This window comes from Choloepus didactylus, chromosome 4, assembly GCF_015220235.1.
Source record: "Choloepus didactylus isolate mChoDid1 chromosome 4, mChoDid1.pri, whole genome shotgun sequence".
Classification (NCBI taxonomy): domain Eukaryota; kingdom Metazoa; phylum Chordata; class Mammalia; order Pilosa; family Megalonychidae; genus Choloepus; species Choloepus didactylus.
In genome coordinates this window covers 142,018,498-142,041,054 of record NC_051310.1, presented here as the reverse complement: position 1 = coordinate 142,041,054, position 22,557 = coordinate 142,018,498, and the positions used below count along the sequence as shown (strand labels likewise).

The 22,557-nt window shown below is 40.1% G+C and overlaps 1 protein-coding gene and 1 non-coding gene across 8 annotated transcripts in view; one reads left to right on the top strand and one right to left on the bottom strand.

The window, feature by feature from the left end:
- The window catches only part of FSIP1 (fibrous sheath interacting protein 1), a 233,835-nt gene that overhangs the window by 3,034 nt on the left and 208,244 nt on the right, over positions 1-22,557 (bottom strand). For 3 of the 7 annotated variants that reach the window (XR_005216486.1, XM_037834335.1, XM_037834334.1), the window contains exon 11: positions 14,560-15,070. Coding sequence is in view for 2 of the 7 variants with exons in the window: in XM_037834335.1 (XP_037690263.1) it covers positions 14,560-15,070 (511 nt within the window). In the remaining 5 variants the exon portion in view is untranslated. Of the gene's footprint in view, positions 1-11,075; positions 11,093-11,942; positions 12,125-14,559; positions 15,071-22,557 lie in introns of those variants that run through there. The other 4 variants (XR_005216483.1, XR_005216485.1, XR_005216484.1 and 1 more) reach the window with 3 other exon arrangements.
- TRNAI-GAU lies at positions 12,008-12,086 on the top strand. Its single transcript has one exon. It is a non-coding gene; the product is annotated as a tRNA-Ile (tRNA).

Genomic DNA, 22,557 nt, shown 5'->3' with positions numbered 1-22,557 from the left:
ATGGTTTCTTAGACTTTACACCCAAAGCACAAGCCACAAAAGAAAAAAATAAATGGGACCTCATCAAAATTAAAACCTTTTGTGTCTCAAAGGACTTTGACTACCTACACAATGGGAGAAAATATTTGGATAAAGGTTTACTATCCAGAATATATAAAGAATTCCTTCAACTAACAACAAAAAGATGAACAATCTTATTTAAAAATGAGCAAAAGACTTGAATAGATACCTCTCTAAACAAGATATACAAATGGCCAAAAAGCACATAAAAAGCTGCTCAACATCATTAGCCATCAGGGAAATGCAAATCTAAACCACAATGAAATATTATTTCCCACCCGTTAGAATGGGTGCTATTAAAAAAAATGGAAAATAACAAGTGCTGGAGAGGATGCAGAGAAACAGGAACACTCATTCATTGTTAGTGGCAAAGTAAAATGGTGCAGCTGCCGTGGAAGACAGTTTAGTGGTTCCTCAGAAAGCTAAGTATAGAACTACCATATGACCCAGAAAACCCAAAAGACTTGAAAGCAGGGACTCGAATAGATATCTGAACACTGATGTTCATAGCAGCATTATTCACAATTGCCAAAAGATAGAAGCAACTCAAGCGTCCATCAATAGATGAATGGATGAATAAAATGTGATATACACTAACAATGAAATGTTAGTCAGCTGTAAAAAGTAATGAAGTCCTGATACATGTGACAACTGGATGAACCTTGAAGACATCATGTTGAGTGAAATATAAGCCAGATGCCAAAGGACAAATATTGTGTGATCTCACTGATTTGAAATAATCGGAAAAAGCAAATTCAAAGAATCAAAACCTAGGGTTACCAGGGGACAGGGTGGGGATAGGGAATGGAAAGTAAAGGCTTAAAATGTACAGGGCTCCTATTTGGAATGACGGTTGTGTTTAGGTAATGGATGGTGGTGATGGTAGCACAACATTGTGAATGTAATTAACAGCTCTGAAATATATATCTGAATGTGATTAAAAGGAGAAATGTTAGATTGCATACATGGAAACAGAAATAAAATTTTTTAAAAATCCATGGAACTACACTACACACTGAACCCTAAGCTAAACCATGGACTTCAATTAATGGTACAATTATTAAAATATGCTATCATCAATCATAACAAATATTCTACTCCAAGGCAAGGTGTTGTTGGTGGGGTATTTTATGCATAATTTTTCTGTAAACACAACTTCTCTAATAAAAAATTTTTTAAATTAACAATATTTGCTATTAAAAGAGACAAAGATAATGTCTTCTTTATTTCCTTGTTGTCTACATATAGAAATCTACTCTTTGAAAATCACACTCGTGTACCTATTTCCTAAGAAGGAGCCAGAATATAATGTGACACCTGAATACACAGCAACTCCTCATTATAGGGAGAGGGGGCTTCCTGCTAAGAAAACTGTTAAAGCATTCGGTTTTGCTGCCCACTTTTGTGGAAAGTACATCATAATGTACAATTTAGTATTCCAGAATTTTATTTACTAGCAAATTATTTTAACAACTTAAATTCTGAGGTTAGTAAAACAAGGAGGAAAACTCCAACTTCGGATATACTATCACGCCTCTGGAAATGATAATGAAGGGCCTATTCTTTAGGGTTTATTATGCAATCATTTGAAAATAAAATATTGTTTGCATAAGCACATCTCTACCATTTTAATCCTCTATACCTGCAGGGGTTGTTATAATCATGCATTAGGTTTATCTGGTGTGACTAGAGGACATGTTCTATGGCATTATAGGTGAACCTCAATAACTTCTTTCCACATGTTTCAGCTATCACATTAAGTTCTGGCTCATTCCATCTTGTCATGTTCTACCGACTCACAGATATATATCAGAGTGACTCATGTTCACACGGAAATAAAGTCTTATCTCAGCAAAGTACTGTTATAAACCCCCCACCTGACTCGATGGGAATGAGACCCCATGTACAACAAATCATTGCATCCAATTTGGTAAGCTTGAGACAATCTACAAAGGGGAAATTCATACACTTTCTCTTTAATAAAATCCCTTTGTCCAAGAAGAAAATGTACTGCAGTTTAGAGTAGAACAAAGTTTTTATAGTTTAGTTATTAAAGAAAGATCCTTGGTCGGCAGGGTGGGGAGACAGACCACACCCATCCAGTTGAATTGCGTGCTATAAGTGAACTCTGCTGCTGGATAAAAACTTTATAGCTTGTAAAATTTCATTAAGAAAAGAAAAAAATTCCAAGTCTTTATACAGAACATGAGGCTTACATAATTCTTAAGCAACACCATGTGCTTTCATTCATAATGTAAGAATAAATATGAAACATATTTTCAGTATAATATTCCAAAACTGGATATAAATTCAAATTCTTGCATTTATTAAATAGCTACTTGGTTTAAGAGAGCATGCTGGGCATCATGGAAGATGTAACAATGAATTGGAAGATAGGAGCTCTGTTCTCAAAAGTGTTACACAAGTTTAAGGAAGAGAAGGTATGTGTTTAAAAAAATGGTTGGCAATGTGTTTAAAATGATCCTACAGGAGACAAATACACATGGGTATCCCAAGGAGAAAAATAACTTCTAGCTGAGGAGACCAGCAAAGGTTATATTCAGATGGGATGATCTTTCCCTATTCTTAAAAGTTGAAGTTGAAATTCAACTACCAAAGATGGGGGTCTGGACATTCCTGGGAAGAAAATGGCCTGATCAACAGTAGAAGGATAGGAAATCACTAGAAATCTTAAAACCAGATTAGCTGTAACTTGAATAACTTTTAGGGGACTAGCTAGAGATTGATTTGGAAGAGAGCTTCATGTCAGATTATGGAGGACTTGAACAGCAAGTGAAAGAATCTGGATTTCATTCAACAAGCTTTTGAGCTGCAAGTGTGGTTATCAAAGATGTACTTTCAGGGAATTAACTTAGTGGTGGTGGACAATGGCGGAAGGAGGGAAAGGCTGGAGGCAGGAAGGCCTGATAGCAAGGATACTGCATTGGTCCAGCTGAGGCAGAAGGAAGATAAAGGAGGGGATGGGCATGGGAGACACTGCAGGAGTAGAACAAGCAATGCTTGAAGACTGGAAGTGGGAAGCAGGGGAGAGGGAAGATTCAGTGATGACTCAGGTTTTTGAGCCTAGGGGATTGAGGAAACAGAAGTAGTAAAGTCAAGAGGAAAATCTGAGTTGAGAGAAAAAAGATGAGGGTATCAATTTGAGGCCACATCCAGATGGAGTTGTCTGGCAGGCAGTTAGCTAATTCTAGGAGTTAGCTTAGAATTAATAGATTATTGACTTCATAATTAGTAGACCAATAGATTGATTTAGACAAAGTAGACAATATATTTAAGAGTAATCTCGCAAGATGGCAGACTGGTGAGCTGTATGTTTTAGTTACTCCTCCAGGAAAGTAGGTAAAAAGCCAGGAACTGCATGGACTGGACACCACAGAGCAATCTCTCTTTGGGCATACTTCATACAACACTCATGAAAACGTGGAACTGCTGAGATCAGCGAAATCTGTAAGTTTTTGCGGCCAGGGGACCCGCGCCCCTCCCTGCCAGGCTCAGTCCCGGGGGAGGAGGGGCTGTCAGCTCCAGGAAGGAGAAGGGAGAATTGCAGTGGCTGCTCTTACCGGAAACTCATTCTACTGATTCAAACTCCAACCATAGATAGACTGAGGCCAGACACCAGAGACTCTGAGAGCAGCCAGCCCAGCAGAGAGGAGACAGGCATAGAAAAAAAACAACACGAAAAACTCCAAAATAAAAGCAGAGGATTTTTGGAGTTCTGGTGAACACAGAAAGGGGAAGGGCGGAGATCAGGCCTTGAGGCGCATATGCAAATCCCGAAGCAAGGCTGATCTCTCTGCCCTGGGCACCTTTCCTTAATGGCCCTGGTTGCTTTGTCTATTAGCATTTCAATAACCCATTAGATCTCTGAGGAGGGCCGTTTTTTTTTTTTTTTTTTTTTTTTTAAATCCTTTTTGCTTTTTCTAAAACAATTACTCTAAGAAGCTCAATACAGAAAGCTTCAAAGAATTGAAATTTGGGCACGTCAAGTCAAGAGCAGAAATAAGAGAGCTCTGAGACAAAAGGCAATAATCCAGTGGCTGAGAAAATTCACTAAACAACACAACTTCCCAAGAAAAGGGGGGTGTCCGCTCACAGCCACCATCCTGGTGGACAGGAAACACTCCTGCCCATCGCCAGCCCCATAGCCCAGAGCTGCCCCAGACAACCCAGTGTGACGGAAGTGCTTCAAATAACAGGCACACACCACAAAACTGGGCGTGGACATTAGCCTTCCCTGCAACCTCAGCTGAATGTCCCAGAGCTGGGAAGGGGGAGCAGTGTGAATTAACAGAGCCCCATTCAGCCATCATTTGAGCAGACTGGGAGCCTCCCAACACAGCCCAGCAGCCCATAACTGCCCTGGGGGGACGGCACTCACCTGTGACATAGCACAGTCATCCCTCAACAGAGGACCCGGGGTGCACAGCCTGGAAGAGGGGCCCACTTGCAAGTCTCAGGAACCATACGCCAATACCAAAGACTTGTGGGTCAGTGGCAGAGACAAACTGTGGCAGGACTGAACTGAAGGATTAGACTATTGCAGTAGCTTTAAAACTCTAGGATCATCAGGGAGATTTGATTGTTAGGGCCACCCCCCCTCCCCGACTGCCCAGAAACACGCCCCATATACAGGGCAGGCAACACCAACTACACACGCAAGCTTGGGACACCAATTGGGCCCCACAAGACTCACTCCCCCACTCACCAAAAAGGCTAAGCAGGGGAGATCTGGCTTGTGGAGAACAGGTGGCTCGTGGACGCCACCTGCTGGTTAGTTAGAGAAAGTGTACTCCACGAAGCTGTAGATCTGATAAATTAGAGATAAGGACTTCAACTGGTCTACAAACCCTAAAAGAACCCTATCAAGGTCAGCAAATGCCACGAGGCCAAAAACAACAGAAAATTATAAAGCATATGAAAAAACCAGACGATATGGATAACCCAAGCCCAAGCACCCAAATCAAAAGACCAGAAGAGACACACCTAGAGCAGCTACTCAAAGAACTAAAGATGAACAATGAGACCCTAGTACGGGATATGAAGGAAATCAAGAAGACCCTAGAAGAGCATAAAGAAGACATTGCAAGACTAAATAAAAAAATGGATGATCTTATGGAAATTAAAGAAACTGTTGACCAAATTAAAAAGATTCTGGACACTCATAGTACAAGACTAGAGGAAGTTGAACAACGAATCAGTGACCTGGAAGATGACAGAATGGAAAATGAAAACATAAAAGAAAGAATGGGGAAAAAAATTGAAAAACTCGAAATGGACCTCAGGGATATGATAGATAATATGAAACGTCTGAATATAAGACTCATTGGTGTCCCAGAAGGGGAAGAAAAGGGTAAAGGTCTAGGAAGAGTATTCAAAGAAATTGTTGGGGAAAACTTCCCAAATCTTCTAAACAACATAAATACACAAATCATGAATGCTCAGCGAACTCCAAATAGAATAAATCCAAAAAAACCCACCCCGAGACATATACTGATCACACTGCCAAACATAGAAGAGAAGGAGCAAGTTCTGAAAGCAGCAAGAGAAAAGCAATTCACCACATACAAAGGAAACAGCATAAGACTAAGTAGTGACTACTCAGCAGCCACCATGGAGGCGAGAAGGCAGTGGCACGATATATTTAAAATTCTGAGTGAGAGGAATTTCCAGCCAAGAATACTTTATCCAGCAAAGCTCTCCTTCAAATTTGAGGGAGAGCTTAAATTTTTCACAGACAAAGAAATGCTGAGAGAATTTGCTAACAAGAGACCTGCCCTACTGGAGATACTAAAGGGAGCCCTACAGACAGAGAAACAAAGACAGGACAGAGAGACTTGGAGAAAGGTTCAGTACTAAAGAGATTCGGTATGGGTACAATAAAGGATATTAATAGAGAGAGGGAAAAATATGGCAAACATAATCCAAAGGATAAGATGGCCGATTCAAGAAATGCCTTCACGGTTTTAACGTTGAATGTAAATGGATTAAACTCCCCAATTAAAAGATATAGATTCGCAGAATGGATCAAAAAAAATGAACCATCAATATGTTGCATACAAGAGACTCATCTTAGACACAGGGACACAAAGAAACTGAAAGTGAAAGGATGGAAAAAAATATTTCATGCAAGCTACAGCCAAAAGAAAGCAGGTGTAGCAATATTAATCTCAGATAAAATAGACTTCAAATGCAGGGATGTTTTGAGAGACAAAGAAGGCCACTACATACTAATAAAAGGGGCAATTCAGCAAGAAGAAATAACAATCGTAAATGTCTATGCACCCAATCAAGGTGCCACAAAATACATGAGAGAAACATTGGCAAAACTAAAGGAAGCAATTGATGTTTCCACAATAATTGTGGGAGACTTCAACACATCACTCTCTCCTATAGATAGATCAACCAGACAGAAGACCAATAAGGAAATTGAAAACCTAAACAATCTGATAAATGAATTAGATTTAACAGACATCTACAGGACATTACATCCCAAATCAACAGGATACACATACTTTTCTAGTGCTCACGGAACTTTCTCCAGAATAGATCATATACTGGGACATAAAACAAGCCTCAATAAATTTAAAAAGATTGAAATTATTCAAAGCACATTCTCTGACCACAATGGAATACAATTAGAAGTCAATAACCATCAGAGACTTAGAAAATTCACAAATACCTGGAGGTTAAACAACACACTCCTAAACAATCAGTGGGTTAAAGAAGAAATAGCAAGAGAAATTGCTAAATATATAGAGACGAATGAAAATGAGAACACAACATACCAAAACCTATGGGATGCAGCAAAAGCAGTGCTAAGGGGGAAATTTATAGCACTAAACGCATATATTAAAAAGGAAGAAAGAGCCAAAATCAAAGAACTAATGGATCAACTGAAGAAGCTAGAAAATGAACAGCAAACCAATCCTAAACCAAGTACAAGAAAAGAAATAACAAGGATTAAAGCAGAAATAAATGACATAGAGAACAAAAAAACAATAGAAAGGATAAATATCACCAAAAGTTGGTTCTTTGAGAAGATCAACAAGATTGACAAGCCCCTAGCTAGACTGACAAAATCAAAAAGAGAGAAGACCCATATAAACAAAATAATGAATGAAAAAGGTGACATAACTGCAGATCCTGAAGAAATTAAAAAAATTATAAGAGGATATTATGAACAACTGTATGGCAACAAACTGGATAATGTAGAAGAAATGGACAATTTCCTGGAAACATATGAACAACCTAGACTGACCAGAGAAGAAATAGAAGACCTCAACCAACCCATCACAAGCAAAGAGATCCAATCAGTCATCAAAAATCTTCCCACAAATAAATGCCCAGGGCCAGATGGCTTCACAGGGGAATTCTACCAAACTTTCCAGAAAGAACTGACACAAATCTTACTCAAACTCTTTCAAAACATTGAAAAAAATGGAACACTACCTAACTCATTTTATGAAGCTAACATCAATCTAATACCAAAACCAGGCAAAGATGCTACAAAAAAGGAAAACTACCGGCCAATCTCCCTAATGAATATAGATGCAAAAATCCTCAACAAAATACTTGCAAATCGAATCCAAAGACACATTAAAAAAATCATACACCATGACCAAGTGGGGTTCATTCCAGGCATGCAAGGATGGTTCAACATAAGAAAAACAATCAATGTATTACAACACATTAAAAACTCGAAAGGGAAAAATCAATTGATCATCTCAATAGATGCTGAAAAAGCATTTGACAAAATCCAACATCCGTTTTTGGTAAAAACACTTCAAAAGGTAGGAATTGAAGGAAACTTCCTCAACATGATAAAGAGCATATATGAAAAACCCACAGCCAGCATAGTACTCAATGGTGAGAGACTGAAAGCCTTCCCTCTAAGATCAGGAACAAGACAAGGATGCCCGCTGTCAACACTGTTATTCAACATTGTGCTGGAAGTGCTAGCCAGGGCAATCCGGCAAGACAAAGAAATAAAAGGCATCCAAATTGGAAAAGAAGAAGTAAAACTGTCATTGTTTGCAGATGATATGATCTTATATCTAGAAAACCCTGAGAAATCAACGATACACCTACTAGAGCTAATAAACAAATTTAGCAAAGTAGCGGGATACAAGATTAATGCACATAAGTCAGTAATGTTTCTATATGCTAGAAATGAACAAACTGAAGAGACACTCAAGAAAAAGATACCATTTTCAATAGCAACTAAAAAAATCAAGTACCTAGGAATAAACTTAACCAAAGATGTAAAAGACCTATACAAAGAAAACTACATAACTCTACTAAAAGAAATAGAAGGGGACCTTAAAAGATGGAAAAATATTCCATGTTCATGGATAGGAAGGCTAAATGTCATTAAGATGTCAATTCTACCCAAACTCATCTACAGATTCAATGCAATCCCAATCAAAATTCCAACAACCTACTTTGCAGACTTGGAAAAGCTAGTTATCAAATTTATTTGGAAAGGGAAGATGCCTCGAATTGCTAAAGACACTTTAAAAAAGAAAAACGAAGTGGGAGGACTTACACTCCCTGACTTTGAAGCTTATTATAAAGCCACAGTTGCCAAAACAGCATGGTACTGGCACAAAGATAGACATATAGATCAATGGAATCGAATTGAGAATTCAGAGATAGACCCTCAGATCTATGGCCGACTGATCTTTGATAAGGCCCCCAAAGTCACCGAACTGAGCCATAATGGTCTTTTCAACAAATGGGGCTGGGAGAGTTGGATATCCATATCCAAAAGAATGAAAGAGGACCCCTACCTCACCCCCTACACAAAAATTAACTCAAAATGGACCAAAGATCTCAATATAAAAGAAAGTACCATTAAACTCCGAGAAGATAATGTAGGAAAACATCTTCAAGACCTTGTATTAGGAGGCCACTTCCTAGACTTTACACCCAAAGCACAAGCAACAAAAGAGAAAATAGATAAATGGGAACTCCTCAAGCTTAGAAGTTTCTGCACCTCAAAGGAATTTCTCAAAAAGGTAAAGAGGCAGCCAACTCAATGGGAAAAAATTTTTGGAAACCATGTATCTGACAAAAGACTGATATCTTGCATATACAAAGAAATCCTACAACTCAATGACAATAGTACAGACAGCCCAATTATAAAATGGGCAAAAGATATGAAAAGACAGTTCTCTGAAGAGGAAATACAAATGGCCAAGAAACACATGAAAAAATGTTCAGCTTCACTAGCTATTAGAGAGATGCAAATTAAGACCACAATGAGATACCATCTAACACCGGTTAGAATGGCTGCCATTAAACAAACAGGAAACTACAAATGCTGGAGGGGATGTGGAGAAATTGGAACTCTTATTCATTGTTGGTGGGACTGTATAATGGTTCAGCCACTCTGGAAGTCAGTCTGGCAGTTCCTTAGAAAACTAGAGATAGAGCTACCATTTGATCCAGCGATTGCACTTCTCGGGATATACCCGGAAGATCGGAAAGCAGTGACACGAACAGATATCTGCACGCCAATGTTCATAGCAGCATTATTCACAATTGCCAAGAGATGGAAACAACCCAAATGTCCATCAACAGATGAGTGGATAAATAAAATGTGGTATATACACACGATGGAATACTACGCGGCAGTAAGAAGGAACGATCTGGTGAAACATATGATGTCCGGCGCTCTCTCCGCCCCGCCTCGAGTCCCCGGTCGGCCGGCGATGGGGACCAGAGAGATAAGGGGAGAGAGGGTGCGGACAATGTCTTACCCGACGCACTCGTGATCACTCTGGACTCGCAGCAGTGAAGCATGTAGGCTTTTAATGGAACTAGGCAATCATCCTCTTTACAGGTTCCGCCCGGGGCAAGACGCCTCGGGGGAGAACAACCTCGATGCGGCCGTCAGGCGCGGCTCCTTGTGGGCTGTCTCTCCGAGCTCTGCCCGGGAACTTTCTTATAAACCTTACGTATATCCAATGGGCTAACGCCACGCACACAAGCATGATTGGTGAATACAGCGGGTGGTTACATACATCGAAAGGCGGAAGCAGGATGTGGGCGCCATCTTGACACCACTCGATGGGCGGGGGGAACTCAAGGGCAGGCTGCAGCTTGTCTACTAGGCCTAATCCGGAATGTGGCTGCTCACATCTCCCCCTTTTTGTTTTTATTTTGATGCCCCAGTGTCTCCAGTGATGAATGTGCTCCCGTGGACCTAGATGGCCCACAACGTATGTTTTGGTGCTTTGGGGAGTCTGGACTAGGTCCCGGCCATACTGCGGCGGGGCCTCTGGCACCGACCAGAATGCTCACTTCATATAGAGACCGGAGAGCCCATGAGCTGGAAACCATGTGGCTCTCCTTGCAGTACTCAGTCTCGCAACTGGGGGACAAGAGGGTTAGGAGAACGGTAGCCAGTGTCGAGGGCGTCACTAGGTGTCTCTGTGCAATGGCAGGGGTCCCGTCTGGCCACAACTAGGACTCTGCCCAAGAGATCTACCTGAGACAAAAATAGGACCACTGGTGCCGATTATTTATATCCGGGATTTTGCCAAATACTTAGCTGCGAACCTTGCCCCCAAATGCCCCGCTTCGAGTGGTTGGGATGGGTGCTGGGCAGAGGGACTATAGTCATCAGGAGGGTTACAGGCAGAGGACATGGCCATCATGGCGGTAACACGTAATTGCTGTTGTCTTTGAAACAAACGCTCCAGCAAACTCTTAACAATGATCAAACCTACTAATAACCCCACAGCAAGAAGAACCCAGTTGGTCAGATTAGGCCAAGAGAACCAGGAGGGAAAAAAGGTCAATATTCCTGGCCCTCTTCCCGGTCTGCTGGGGAGTGGTCGACACCGTCGACATCATTTGACCGCTCATCACGCGAGTTGAGGACTGGATCCAACAGGTCACGTTGGGGGTTTAACGACCCGTCAGGCTGCAGTTCTTTGGTGTTCTCAGGCGACTGCACGGTTCTCACCAGTCTTTCCGGAACCCACACTGGTTGACGTCCTGGTTCCTGGGGAAAAACACAAACAGAGCCTCTGGCCCAGCTGAGCACCGGGTCAGGGCCTTTGTACTCGGGCGGGGGGTACGGCAAAGGTTGCCCCTCCCCTGACCGGCCCATCGGGGTTTCCGGGTCTGGCAGCAAAGGATAATTACATTTACTGGGCATGGCCACTAGAGGGAGCTCTCGGCGAGGTCCTTTGGTGGGACCGCCCAAGGCGTCAGTTAGGAGCTGGGGTGTCCCTGGGGGTGCAGCGGTAGACATTGGCGGGGCGGAAGGCCGCACGGGTGTGGCGGGAGGCTCCTCCCACTCAAGTAGCGGGGATGCTTCCGCCTCCTCGCCAGTATCGCTATCTGACTCTGAGTCAGAGTCACTGGACTCCGGCGGTTTGCCCTTATAGGAGCCGTCCGCTGACGAAACTGACTGGGTTTCTTGGAGCACGCACCGTGCTTCTTGCAAGGCAGAGGACGGGCTTAGGCCGGCAGCCGATTCTAGTTCAAGGACCGCACGGACGGTCTCCCATATGGGTACTAGAATCGGGTCCATACACACGCCCGTCTGGCGCGCTCGGTCTATGTCGCGGCCGAGCTTCATCCAAGAGGGTAGGCTAAGGCTGCCGGTGCAGGCAAACCAAGGGGCAAAAGTATCAACATCATCAAGAAAACGCTGAAGGGAGCTTTTCCTGACCGAGATACCCCGTTGTTTCAAAAGGTTCTTTAAGGGAGCTAAGAGAGGTGAACTTCCGGACTGCCCCATGATTGCAGTCGGCACTATACTTCAGTCACTCGGAGAGCTCTTCCGAGTCCCCCGGGGTCACCTGAAAACCCACGGGCCCTGACTCTCACGTAAAAGAAACACTCACCTTCTCGCGCTGATCAGGCGCGGGAAGTCCGCTGCAGTGAAAAAGGAGCGAGGCGAAAGGTATGTGCCCCGTACGGTTAGCTCAGTTGGTTAGAGCTTGGTGCTGATAACGCCAAGGTCGCGGGTTCGATCCCCGTACGGGCCACCACTTGTCCGGCGCCTTCTCGCTCGGTCCCGCGCGTCCTGTCCTCGGCCGGCAAGGAGAACAGAGGGAAAGAGGGAGAGACGCAGACAAACTGACACTTGAGGTACGCAATGGCAGTGAATGCAAGCCTTTTACTGGAGCCAGGAAGAAAATTTTCTCTGTTACATATTCCACACGAGGCCCTATACCCCGTGGGAGAACAACCTCTATGCGGCCGTCAGGCGCGGCTCCTTGTGGGCTGTCTCTCCGAGCTCTGCCCGGGAACTTTCTTATAAACCTTACGTATATCCAATGGGCTAACGCCACGCACACAAGCATGATTGGTGAATACAGCGGGTGGTTACATACATCGAAAGGCGGAAGCAGGATGTGGGCGCCATCTTGACACCACTCGATGGGCGGGGGGAACTCAAGGGCAGGCTGCAGCTTGTCTACTAGGCCTAATCCGGAATGTGGCTGCTCACAATATGACAACATGGATGAACCTTGAAGACATAATGCTGAGCGAAATAAGCCAGGCACAAAAAGAGAAATATTATATGCTACCACTAATGTGAACTTTGAAAAATGTAAAACAAATGGTTTATAATGTAGAATGTAGGGGAACTAGCAGTAGAGAGTAATTAAGGAAGGGGGAACAATAATCCAAGAAGAACAGATAAGCTATTTAACGTTCTGGGGATGCCCAGAAATGACTATGGTCTGTTAATTTCTGATGGATGTAGTAGGAACAAGTTCACTGAAATGTTGCTATAGTATGTAACTTTCTTGGGGTAAAGTAGGAACATGTTGGAAGTTAAGCAGTTATCTTAGGTTAGTTGTCTTTTTCTTACTCCCTTGTTATGGTCTCTTTGAAATGTTCTTTTATTGTATGTTTGTTTTCTTTTTAACTTTTTTTTTCATACAGTTGATTTGAAAAAAGAAGGGAAAGTTAAAAAAAAAAAAAAAAAGAAAAAAGACAAACAAGGAAAAAAAAAAAAAAAAAAGATGTAGTGCCCCCTTGAGGAGCCTGTGGAGAATGCAGGGGTATTCGCCTACCCCACCTCCATGGTTGCTAACATGACCACAGACATAGGGGACTGGTGGTTTGATGGGTTGAGCCCTCTACCATAAGTTTTACCCTTGGGAAGACGGTTGCTGCAAAGGAGAGGCTAGGCCTCCCTGTATTTGTGCCTAAGAGTCTCCTCCTGAATGCCTCTTTGTTGCTCAGATGTGGCCCTCTCTCTCTGGCTAAGCCAACTTGAAAGGTGAAATCACTGCCCTCCCCCCTACGTGGGATCAGACACCCAGGGAAGTGAATCTCCCTGGCAACGTGGAATATGACTCCCGGGGAGGAATGTAGACCCGGCATCGTGGGATGGAGAACATCTTCTTGACCAAAAGGGGGATGTGAAAGGAAATGAAATAAGCTTCAGTGGCAGAGAGATTCCAAAACGAGCCGAGAGATCACTCTGGTGGGCACTCTTACGCACACTTTAGACAACCTTTTTTAGGTTCTAAAGAATTGGGGTAGCTGGTGGTGGATACCTGAAACTATTAAACTACAACCCAGAACCCATGAATCTCGAAGACAGTTGTATAAAAATGTAGCTTATGAGGGGTGACAGTGGGATTGGGAATGCCATAAGGACCAAACTCCACTTTGTCTAGTTTATGGATCGATGTGTAGAAAAGTAGGGGAAGCAAACAAACAGACAAAGGTACCTAGTGTTCTTTTTTACTTCAATTGCTCTTTTTCACTCTAATTATTATTCTTGTTATTTTTGTGTGTGTGCTAATGAAGGTGTCAGGGATTGATTTAGGTGATGAATGTACAACTATGTAATGGTACTGTAAACAATCGAAAGTACAATTTGTTTTGTATGGAAAAAAAAAAAAAAAAAAAAAAGAGTAATCTACATTAGAGTTAAAAGTTGAAGCTATGTGAATACATAGATCTGACATAGATGAATAACTGAATATTTGCTCATGTAAAAAACTGTTCGTTGTATTTTTATCTCCCATTGTAAGATGCAGTATTGGATAATGAAAAAATACTTGAGATTATAGAGTGGGCTGTGACAGGCATTTCACGTACAAAAACTAATACAGTCACAATGATACATGGCATTTTACAAATTAATTCCTTGGAACAAACAGTTTAGAAGTTTATAAGTTGAAATATGAAACAAATCTATTCAAATTCTCTGTCTCCATTTAAACTAACTTCTTTTCTCTTTTCCTCTTAAATCAACATTGTTTTCAGGATGAAAGAATTACCATCAAGAATAACATGTTTCATAAGAGTACTAATCTCAACCTCAATCTCACAAGAATATTGATAAATATAGTCTTGTTTTGCATGCTATTATTGCTACCATCTTATGACTTAGAAATACACTTCTTTATCCTAAATTACCTTGGCCTATAATACCTTTATATTGAAATGCTTAGTAGGAATGACACACCAAAACACATATGCTCCAAGTCTCACCTGTTTTGGCTTCCATTGGAGGGCTGAGTTCCAAATATTGGTCTTCTGATGAAAGGTTCACATTGATGCCATACAATGGGTCATCCAAGAAAGAGGGCCTTTTCAGTCTCCCAATGCCATGAGTTTTTGACATAAAATAGTCTTTTTTGTCACTAATATCCTCATCACTTGGAAATTGGAGGCAATTCATATCCTCTACCTCGATGACAAGAGTTTCTGACATGTAATGTTCAGTCAAGGCTTTAGTGAGATAGTAGCCTCTAGGTGTTTCACATTCTGCATTCCCAAGGATATTTTCATCTTCTACCTCAGTTTGTTTGACCTTTGTTTCTGAACCATTTAGTAACTCAGAGAGTACTGATCTGGAAAGCTGGGGGAACTCAGGTGTTATATCATCCATGTCATTGTTTTCTCTTTCTGAAGAAAGTCTAATCATGGATTTTTGTTTGAATATGCATTCATCCAGAAGAGACTTTAACTGTTCCTTAGAGAGAAGTGATGTTGAATCTAACTGATGAAACAAATCAAGAGTTTTCATAGTCAGTTGTTTGAATAAGCAGTTATTTATTTTTGGTAAGCTACTAATAATACAATATAAGTGGAAGTGCCAAGAAACTCCTTATAAAAAACACCCAAATAGGAAAATAATTCATTTCTTTTCCAAAATAAGTTTATTTATCCAAAATAAGTTCATTTATCCAAAATACCAGGAGAAATGCATAGCAGCCCCAGAAAATAAATTTAGAATCAATTATGCACCAGTAAAAAAAAAAAAAAAACAAAGAAAAGCGCCATAACACTGATGGAAATGAATTGCTACACCCAATTAATCACCAACACCCTCTCTACACACTGAAGAGAAGTAACTTGAGCTGGAACAGAGATCTTAGAGAAGCACCTTTGTTTTAAAAAGTCTTGGACATTGAGCAGGGAAGTAGGTAACTACCTCTTTGATAACCAGTCAGGAATCATGCCAATATCTCCAAAAAGTGTTTCTCTGTCCCCAGCTATTCTTCAGTGTGAACCCCACCACCACCTAATTCCCTATCTGGGAAAAAAATCTCAAGCAAACAAGACAGGCTACACCTACCCCTGGGAATTTACCACTCATGTCTGTCCACAACCTTCAGCAGACAATACTGCTAAAGATAGAAAAGGAAGGGTGGAGAGGTGATACATCCTGAGTTGTGTAGTTACTTCAAAGCGACAGATCTCAGTAGAGGCCAGGGGCATTCCAAGAGTAGTGCATTTGGGGAGAAGAATTTGATCACACCTATTTAATCCTTACTGGAGAATTTGATCATGCATATTTAATCCCTGTCTGTGAAGTTTACCAGGGTTGGATGTTTCTCCTGAAACCAAGATCTTAAAGATTTAAAAACACTTTTTTACTTCCAATAGTGTTCTCAGGAGATAAATAAATCAAACCAAAGTACAGGGCTATATTCTACATGAGTTCAACTGAACAGCATGTCATTTGAGTTGCAAAATGTCACTTGAGTTGCAAAAATCACCAAAAAAAAATGGGTCTAAAATAAACGGAAATAAAATAAAATATATATTTACACATATATATGTATATATGTGTGTGTGTGTGTATGTGTGTGTGTGTGTGTGTGTGTGTGTATCCTAAATAAAGAATCACCTTCCCTGATTTACATAGTGAATTATCTAGGAAAACTCCAATCCTCATTTCCAGCGGAATGAATTATCTGGGAACAAGAAGGCCCCATAAGAAAACTTTATCATGAATACATTCACCTTAATTTCTACCTGAGCAAAGTAAAATAATGCCATTAACCTACACTGAAATTACACAGTAAGAAACAACTAAACAATCTGTACATATAAAGGACTAGGGTGAGAGATTCTCAGTTTTTAGACTAGTATAGTTAACTCTACATTATTTGTAATGCTTATAATGTGGCTAATAGAAAATAGTAGGTAACAGCCATTTAACACCCATTAGAATGGCTGCAAGTAATAAAACAGAAAATTACAAGTGTTGGAGAGGATGCGGAGAAATAAGAACACTCATTCATTGCTGATACCAAAGTAAAATGGTGTAGCTGCTGTGGAAGACAGCTTTGTGGTTCCTCAGAAAGTTAAGAATAGAATTACCATATGACCCAGCAATCCCATTACTAGGTCTATACCCAAAAGAACTGAAAGCAGGGACTAGAACAGATATCTGCACACTAATATTCATAGCGGCATTATTCACAATTGCCAAAAGACGGAAGCAACCCAAGTGTCCAAGAACCAATGAATGGATAAACCAAATGTGGTAAATACATACAATGCAATACTATTCAGCCATAAAAAGGAATGAAGTCCTGACACATGCGACAATATGGATGAACCTTGAAGGCATCATGTTAGTTGAAATAGGCCAGACACAAAAGGACAAATACTGTATGCTCTCACTGATTTGAAATGATTAGAATAAGCAAACACAGAGTCAGAATCTAAAACATAAGTTACCACAGGACAGGCTGTGGATAGGGAATGGGAAACAAAGGCTTAAAATGTACAGGGTTCCTATTTGGAATGATGAAAATGTTTTGGTAATGGATGGTGGTGATGGTAGCACAACATTGTGAACACAATTAACAGCTCTGAAATATATATCTGAATATGATTAAAAGGGGAAATGTTAGATTGTATACATGGTAACAGAATAAAAATTCACGGAACTATACTAAATAAACAGTGAACCATAAGTTAAACCATGGACTATAGTTAATAGTACAATAATAAAAATGTGCTATTGTAACATATGTTCCATACCAACGCAAAGCGTTGATGGTGAGGTGATATATGGGAATTCTGTATTTTATAGTAGTTTATGATTGTTCCATAAACTCACAACTTCTCTAATAAAGAAAAAAATAGATAAAACAAGATATGCATCATGCTTTTAAGTTATGTGTTTTAAAATTATCTTTTACTTCCCTATATTAAAACTAATTTTCACAGTGACAAGTGCCACTATTAATTTGAGAATAATAAGAAATTGTCTGGGAATATATTTTTAATAATTGTCTGGGATTCAAAATTCAGGTAATTAACTCCTAAGGTTAATATACATATCAACAAACAGGAGTTGAATTATACATTAGTAAGTCATACTCTTAATTACCAGATAGTTTAGACATTCAGATGTGGTACTTTATCATCAAATTGCCAAAATGTCAAGGATCCATTATCAGTAGAATTTTTCTTCACACTACTATGGAAATCTAGAAAACTAGAAAATGGAGGCAGTCTTTATATGGTAGTAGGTACTTAAAATACACTTTCAAAATTTGCTTGTATAAAATTACTTATAATGAGTAGACAATTCCCTAGGATTTAGAAAGCACCCACTGAGTACCATTCTCACCAAATTCTTATCTTTATAAAGTCTCCATGTACTGGAAACAAACAGAAGATCCCAAAAGCTTCCAATGAAAATGCAGGTCACACACAAAGGACCTAGAATCAAAAAGGCATCAGTTTTCTCAACAGCAGTACTAGGCTGAAAGACAATGGCGAAATACCCACAAAAATTCTAAGTGGAAATTAGTCTCAGTCTAGAATTCTTTACCCAGCCAAACTATAAATCATGTGTGAAGGTGGGACTCAAAAAATACCCATTCCATGTAACATTTCCTAAAAACTGTTCAGGGATGTGCTCCACCAAAACAAGTGAGCAAACAAAGAAAAGGAAAACATGCTGTGCTGGTCTGAAGCTGTTATGTACCCCAGAAAAGGCCATGTTCTTTTAACCACCTCTATGGAGGCAGACTTATTGTGGGTGGAATGTTTTACTAGGTTGTTTCAATTGAGATGTGACCCAACCCATTCAAAGTGGATCTTAATCCTTTACGGGAGTCCTTTATTAGAAAATAAAAGGCAGAGACATTTGGAGAGAGCAGAGCGAGAAACACCCCAGAGATTCTAAGAGGGAACCCACAGACATTCAAGACAGAAAGCCACTGGAATCAGAAGCTGAAAGCAACAAAACCCAGGAGCAAAGGACCAGCAGATGCCAGCCATGTGCCTTCCCATGTGACAGAGAAACCCCAGATGCCAGCAGCCTTTCTTTAGAAAAGGTATCCTCTTGTCGATGCCTTAATTTGGACATTTTCATGGCCTTAGAACTGTTAACTTGTAACTTAATAAATTTCTATCGTTAAAAGCCAACCCATTTCTGGTATATTGCATTCCAGCAGCTTTAGCAAACTGAAACACATGGTATCTAGAAAATGGAGAATCCAAAACATGAAGCAGCAAAAAGAAGTCCCACTATGACCCTTAGCTTAGAAAGAAATCAGTCCAGATTGGAGCAGGAAGATGAAGGACTCTGGAAGGGAGGTCTCTACGGGGGAAAAAAAGTGGGAGATTGCTAGAGTATGTGATATACTTGACCATTTCCAAATATAATATTGATAGGATATATGCTTGGCAATTCTAATGATCTACTTGTCTAGAGACTCAGAAAACAAAGCAAAAGGAAAATAATACAATTATTAACTCTAGAACAAACAAAAGTTGTAAAAGAAAGGATACCGATGGTGTTCTAGTTTGCTAATGCTGCCACAATGCAAAATACCAGAAATGGATCAGTTTTTATAAAGGGGGTTTATTTGGTTACACAGTTACAGTCTTAAGGCCATGAAATGTCCAAGGTAATGCATCAACAATCAGGTACCTTCACTGGAGGATGGCCAACGATGTCCGGAAAACCTCTGTTAGCTGGGAAGGCACATGGCTGGTGTCTGCTCCAAGTTCTTGTTTCAAAATGGCTTTCTCCCAGGATGTTCCTCTCTAGGCCGCAGCTCCTCTTCAAAATGTCACTCTCAGTTGCTCTTGGGGTGTTTGTCCTCTCTTGGCTTTTCCGGATCAAGAGTCTGCTTTCAATGGCCGTCCTCAAACTGTCTGTCATCTGCAGCTCCTCTCTCAGCTTTCTGTGCGTTCTTCAAAGTGTCCCTCTTGGCTATAGCAAGCTCGCTCCTTCTGTCTGAGCTTATATAGTGCCCCAGTAAACTAATCAAGGCCCATGCTGAATGGAGGGGGGGCCATGCCTCCATGGAAATTATCCAATCAGGGTTATCATCCACAATTGGGTGGGTCACATCTCCATGGAAATACTCAATCAAAAGGTCACACCCTAATCAAAAAGATTAATCAATCTGCCCCAGAAGATTGCATCAACAATAATGGCATTTTGGGGGACATAATACATTCAGACTGGCACAGATAGGATACTACATGATTCTGCTGTGAACAATATTTACAATTATCATAATGTAAATACCAATGACTGAGGTAACCAAAAATTGTGATTAACTATTTTTGGTAAATGGGAAGAGAGGAAAGGTTTAAGTTTGGTATAACAAAATTAAATCCTTAGCTATCATCACAGGAAGTCAATATTCAACGTCTAAAACTGACCAATTAAGAAAGCAAGTTAAGAAACAATACAGAGCTAACCAGTAGGGAAAAAATCTAAAGAAATTAAAAGTGGTTTACTCCAAAGTGCAAAACTAAGAGGTGGAGAGGCAAAGGGCAAGGAACTTCTACTTTTGTTAAAACATTTTAATATGACTTTTTTTTTAACTAGCTTTTTTGCTACTATGATAAAATTAAGATTAACTTAAAACAAAATATACATATAAAAATAATTTAACTATATTAAAAAATTTTTAATAAAAATAAATTTTAAATGAAAAAATCTGAAATATTACAATAAAATTCCCAATCGATGTAATTTAGGGCATTAGAAGCAGAACCAGGTTTCATAGAGTCTGAAACTTATGTAATTTTGGAGTAGGGGAAAGTGACTTCTTTAAGAAAAAATTCAAAATTACAAATACAAAATTAGGTACAAAAGTGATTTTCTCTTTTTTTAGGTGAGAAAGATCACAGCAAATTACTGGAGGCTTGTAGATTGAAGTCAATCTCTTACAAGAGCTCATAAGGTGGTTTACCAGAAATGTTATAGATACGCCTCCTGATTGCAATCTGGCTTCCTTTCCCCATTCTAAGATGCTTCAGCTTCACTGGCTTTATAGTAAATCTTCTTCTGAGTACTCTGAGATGAAACATGACACATTTTAGGTTGTGTGTAATCAGAAATAAACTGAACTACAATCACCATGATCCTCTTGGGTGAAGGAGCCTGATAGGAAAGAAAACACGGACAACCTGATCTTGGGCTTCATTCTAAGCTTTGCCCCCTTGAGCATGTCCCCTAAGTTCTTAGGGGCCTTTTCCTCCATCTTTAAAATGAGGAATTGAAGAAGATAATCTCTAAATTACCTTCTAGCTCTAAAATGGCTTTTTATGAACAATTAAAAATAAATATTCAAAAATAAAAATAAATAAAAGAATAAACTGTTCTATTAACATTAGTGTGTAGGCTGGATAGACTTATAACAACAAAACAATAAAAAAAAGAGAACTTATATTTCTTTAACTTCATCAGATGTTCACAACACCAATCCTAGACTCCGGTAAAATAATTTAAATTCTTTGGTCTCAAAACAAAAAATAAAAAATAAATAAAAATGGAACTAAAAAGATAAAAAGAAAACCAAAAAAGTAAAATTCTCTGTTCTCAAAAATTTTAAAAGTCAATCAAAAAAATTAATCCTTCAAATTAAATGAATTTAATTATAGTATTTCTGGGTGGCAATACAGATTTCAAAAAACAAAATTCCCCAGCGAAATTTTACTGTGAGGGGAGAAACTAATTCAGAAGACATTGTTCTAGGACAGGCACTTGAGTTTGAACCTTTCTGTACCCACTAACCCCCCAACTCTAGCCTTCCCACCACCACTGTAGCCACCTCTAGACTGTCTCTAAATCACCTGAAGTTGGTGACTGCGGCACCATGCCCACAGTAGAAGCTCAGTAAATGACTGGTGCAAGAATCAAATGAGTTAAGGATGCTAAAAGTATCCTGTAAACTACTAAGTACTACATTAACATATTATTTACAAATCTTGAACTGGACCAAACTAGGGCTCTGTCACAAACACCCCTAACTACCTTGGTAGCTAAGGGACTGTGCTGGTTTGAATGTATTATGTTCCCCAAAAAAGGCCATATTCTTTGATGTAATCTTGTGTGGGCAGACATATCAGTGTTGATTAGACTGCAATTCTTTGAGTGTTTCTGTGGAGATGTGCCCCACCCAACTGTGCATGATGACTCTGACTGGGTAATTTCCATGGAGGTGTTACCCCACCCATTCAGGGTGGGTCTAAATTAAATCACTGGAGCCATATAAATGAGCTGACAAACAGAAGGAACTCACTGCAGCTGAGAGTGACATTTTTGAAGAGGAGCTACAGCCAAGAGGGACACTTTGAAGAACACACTGGAACCGAGAGAGGAGCTTCAGCTTACAGAGACATTTTGGAGATGGCCTTTGAAAGCAGAATTTTGCTCCAGAGAAGCTAAGAGAGGAAAAATGCTCCAAGAGCAATTAAGAGTGACATTTTTAAGGAACTGCAGCCTAGAGAGGAACGTCCTGGGAGAAAGCCATTTTGAAACCAGAACTTTGGAGCAGATGCCAGCCACGTGCCTTCCCGTCTAACAGATTTTTCGGACACCACTGGCCATCCTCCAGTGAAGGTACCCGATTGTTGATTTGTTACCTTGGACACTTTATGGCCTTAAGACTGTAACTGTGTAACCAAATAAACCCCCTTTTATAAAAGCCAATCCATTTCTGGTGTTTTGCATTCTGGCAGCATTAGCAAACTAGAACAGGGACCATAGTCCATATACTTCATTCAGACTATTCTTGAAGCTTCTGAGCTAATGAGCTCCATAACTGAACCACTCCCTGTACAAGCACCATCAAGTAACCATCTGTTGAAGTATTTACCTCAAGATATTCATCTTTCACACCAGCTCTAATTTTCTAATATTTCATATTCAAGTTATTGGTCAAACTATTCCTGTCCTTCATAAAATTTAACATAGTGCATTTCAGTCTTCAT